At 33.6% G+C, this 4,537-nt stretch overlaps 1 protein-coding gene across 1 annotated transcript in view; it reads right to left on the bottom strand.

Annotated features, from left to right (window-relative positions):
- LOTGIDRAFT_175715 (hypothetical protein) overlaps positions 1–4,537 on the bottom strand; it is a gene marked incomplete at both ends in the record, with an annotated part of 5,409 nt that continues 872 nt past the window's right edge. Inside the window, 4 exons of the mRNA XM_009058782.1 lie at positions 1–114; positions 1,684–1,750; positions 2,741–2,815; positions 3,195–3,263. Coding sequence (XP_009057030.1) covers positions 1–114; positions 1,684–1,750; positions 2,741–2,815; positions 3,195–3,263 — 325 coding nt within the window. The remainder of the gene's footprint in view (positions 115–1,683; positions 1,751–2,740; positions 2,816–3,194; positions 3,264–4,537) is intronic.

Here is a 4,537-nt window from a genome sequence, read left to right as displayed (position 1 = left end):
TCATCTGTGAATAGGAGGATCTGTCGGGTCATATAGGCCATGACCCCAGAACACTCCTATTGTGGCAGTGCTGTAGTGGGTAGGTAAATTATCAGACGATTTACCCTTTCTAATCTGAAATTGAATCAAACCAAAATGGTAACGAAGCAAAACGTACAACGATCCCCAAGACACCAGCAAATTTCATCAGCAATGTTTCAACAAAACGATGCCCTGTTTAAGTCTTGGGCCGGACTGATTTGACAATTATTGATTCAAGCCTAACCGTTTCAGAACTTAAAAAATCAGTAACTACTTCAGCTATAAAAATCAGCATCTGTTTGAGCATTAAATTATAAGCACCAACTGTACAACGAGTCCGAATTGATTAGCATACAGGCAGGTGAGGAATTTCGTATTCCCTTTCACACTGAATTCTCATCCTGATCACACTTTGCAACTTGGTATGGAACTTAAGTTCACATAGCTTAAAGATGGATTTTCTTATTTTCTAGTGTCAAATTAAGCAAACTATTTGATTAATTTGTGTTTCTAATGAATTATGGTGTATTCTTAATAATATCATTTTGTTCTTATTGCATATAATTATGAGTCTTAACCAATCACAATTGTCTATGTATATACAGTCTGGATAAACAAAAAACTACTTTTTGACCTTTCACTCATTGGAATTCGGCTGGTAATTGTCTTCTAATTTAGATAATTATGAAATAATAATGGACATGTGAGACAAACTGGTATTTTTTTTTTACGAGTCATTAACATACCTCTACTTTCTATTCATATAAGTATTAGCGTTTTCATTTTCATAGATCTTTAAATTTAATATGTGAACAAGTTGATTTTACAATTTCATTGGTTGACGAAAAAGATGTTTGCTAAGATCTAGAATCTTCAAGAGTATCTCCATTCAAGGAGCAATTTTGGACTGTATAAAAAAAACACAAAAGCAGCCAAATGTTTGGTTGATAAACATAAATTGGATATAGATTTTGGATGAAATGTTTTAAAACTGTATACAGAAAGATATTTAGTAAGAATGTAATATCACCCAATCAAAATTCAGGTGCCTAAAACAGTTAACTCTTCAAGGGATACCGAGTTGTCAAAATCAGTAGCAGATTCGAAAAGGGGAAATTTGGATAAGATAAGGTGCTGTTAAGAACGAACAACCATTTTAACAACATAGGTTCTCCAGGGATCTTTTTAACAAACTGATCCGTGTCCCAACCTCTTGAAATTTATGATTAGGTTGACTGGAATGGGAATGATGACAAGATCAAAATACTTAATTAGAAACCACGATCACCATTAACCTCAAAATAATGACACGATGTCAGCAGAAAGAGAGTTATCGTTGTCTTTTGTGTACGCCCATCAAGGTTGCATCCCCTATTATCAAAATATGTTTGTCAGTCACATTTTAACTTAAAATGAGTTAAAAGGAGTATTACGTTAATCTATTCTGCATCTGTTTGAGTAGCAGTGCAACGAAGTTAATAATACCAGGACCGTAGTATTAGCCTTCTTTTTTCGACGTCCAAATGTCGAGAGATCTTTCAGACGCAAAGCCCGTAGCACACTGAGCCACCAAGACTCCCTAGTAATATTTGGACCATTAGACTTTATGCATAATATGCCAGAACATGCAGAATTGGTAAAATATGATAATGTGAAACTTACACGAGGAGCTTCCATGCCACACCATAAGCACTTTATTCTTATATAATGAAGCTCTGTTTGTATACACCTAGAATAAATATTTTTACATTATTTATTTCATCACAAAATATAAACTGTATATTTGCGTGTATGATATACAGTTTTCCACCCTGAAATAGGTTGGACGACTTATGGGTGCACGTTATGCCCATCGGCAAAGCTTTGGACATTTTTCACTAGAGGTTATACAATCAAATATTGCCAGTCTGTTTTTACATATTTTATTGTATTTATTTCTATGGGTTAGTTCAATTATTCAAATCCATTCAACACCATGACCGTATTGTTGTGTGGATAGTGCTCGAGTTTTTGTTATCAGGTATTAGTCTGAAACTTGTTCATTTCTAACTAGTTTTGACAGAGCCGATTCAGAAAAATTTGGATGTTTCCACACTGCCATTTTCAAGATAATCAAGAACTGATCCCCATACTTGGTCTATGTTTTAGGAAGATAAACAATTAATCCTGATTCCCTGCTTTAGAATGAAAATTACTCCCCATAACAAACTTATTTTTTCTGATTATGCCTATTTTGATCAAATAAAGGCGAATGAGCTTCTCGTATCTTACCCGTGATCCTTCAAGTCAGTATTCCAATCACTGATATAAATCAATTCTCAACCAATTGAACAATTGTGCACAAAATGATTGTGTATAGATTTGAATAGCTATACCATTTGAGACACGACTTTTGTTGGTCATATTGGCTGGAGAAAGTGGGATTTACTTCTCATTGATTAAAATATTAGACTACTGAATCAAGGGTAATATATAAAGTAAACTCGAACACCTTTTTTAAATCAACTAGGTAGAAGTGAACAAGTTTCTGACGATTATGAAATGAAAATTACTCTTAACTTACCTCCATTTGTTTCAAGAGAGGCTGGGTGGACATGATATGGCAGCTTAGCCGAGTACAACCTAGGTGGCCCTAACAAGGTAGCCCACAGACTGCCACAACTAAACTACACGAGAGCCCAACCCGAAAACGCGAAAAATTTTGCTCCGTGTGAACTACCTCCAAAAACCTAGGTTGCACACCATATCTAACCATGTTGTCCGTAGCTGAAGACGAGCTACTATACTCGAAACACTGAAATGTAAGAAAACGCCATAGTAAGAAAAGAATAGAAATAAAAAACCTTGTGTTTTACGAGGTTATGATTTTTATTTTTTACTTTTCTGATCAAGCTCACTTAAAATCTATATGTAACACTTTTCAGAATCATAATTTAAACTTAAGACCAATGAACTAAACAAATTGTAAGATTTGGCTGTTGTCACTTCCAGGTATCTAGTAACATTCTCAGATCATATAGTTTGTACCGAATTGTCTCATTCATCAGACGAACTCAAATACACTTGATAAATCATTATGCCAATCATTATTTCCAAGCAAGCAATTATACACGTACGATTTATTTGCATGTAAAGAGCACAATTTTATACCCTTATAATCTATAACTACTAACCTAAACAGGAATGGTATCCAACCATGGTGTATTAACTCAATAGTAAAAACCGCTATTGAGCACCCTGACCTGAAACGAAATGACAAAACACAATAATATTGAATAATTACACACGGTCTTTGATAATATTCCCTGTTCGAAGCAATTTTATGTCATTGTGATGGCATTTTAACTTAAAAATTACACTGGTTAAAATTTCATGAAACGTTTCAACATATAAAGAAACTTGACTGTGAAACTATTTGGAGTCATTTTCCTTTTTTTAAATGTATAAAAGTAGTTTGATAATGGGGCCAAGCTCGTGCAGGCCTTAGTTCCGATTCCATAGAATTCCGCCTTTTTTCAATCATATTCCTTATTTTGATTCCTAGTTCAGAGCCTAGCTTTGCCTCAAAGTCCCGTATCTCAACACAAATTTTCAATGGATTTTTGCTTTGAGTCTTACATGTAACTTAGATATTTTCTTTCTTATGGAAAATAGGCTAGACATTTTTAAAAATGTATCTTAAATTTGAGAGAATTTCAAAGAGTCGACTTACCTGTTGCTATAAACGAAGCAAATTGACTGAGCGAGTAGTCACTAGTTACGAGTGAATTTCACTTACTATGACTGTTGTGAGTAAAATCTATTGTCTTGATTACTATTCTGTAAACCTTGTATATCGTCCGAATTCTGCTGTTTTTTTAGACTCTTATAAAGACAGTAGACGCATTTTTAAAAACAGAGTTAAAATCAAATTCAAATTAACGATATCTACAAGTTAAAACTATAAAAAAAATGCTCTAATAAACGAACTATGGGCGTTGTTCCTAGCAATATACCACAAAATCAAAAAATATTTCCAAATAACCCAATTTTGCATTAAATGTGCACTTGTCCACCTAATTAGACCCATAGAACCAAATTAAAATCAGATGCCAAAAATTTCAAAGAACCAAATCAAAATCAGTATGTATCAGTACAGTGGTGAACAAGAACACAAATAAAGTTTTTGTGTCATAGAATAGAAAATAAATTTTGAAAAATTTAATGCATATTGGCCATAGAAGCAATTATGGCCTGTAGACAACTTTTTCAAATACAAACTTTTGGCTCAAATTTTGATCTTTTCCTACTAATTAGACCCCAAGGACTTAAAAAAACACAAGAAATCAAATCAAAATCAGTAAGTTTTCAAACTAGCTATATGCAGTCTGCATATTTGTGCACAATAAAGTGCTCAAAGACAAATAAACTTTTGGCGTGAAAAGTTACGAAGCTACAATGCTGGAATTTTGCACCAATATTCACATGATCTATCTGGACATGTCAGAAAAAACAGAACTCAATTATCTTCCTGCAA

The sequence above is a fragment of the Lottia gigantea genome, assembly GCF_000327385.1.
Source record: "Lottia gigantea unplaced genomic scaffold LOTGIsca_357, whole genome shotgun sequence".
Taxonomy (NCBI): Eukaryota; Metazoa; Mollusca; class Gastropoda; family Lottiidae; genus Lottia; species Lottia gigantea.
Note: the sequence above shows the minus strand (reverse complement) of the source record. Positions and strands in the feature narration are given on the sequence as shown.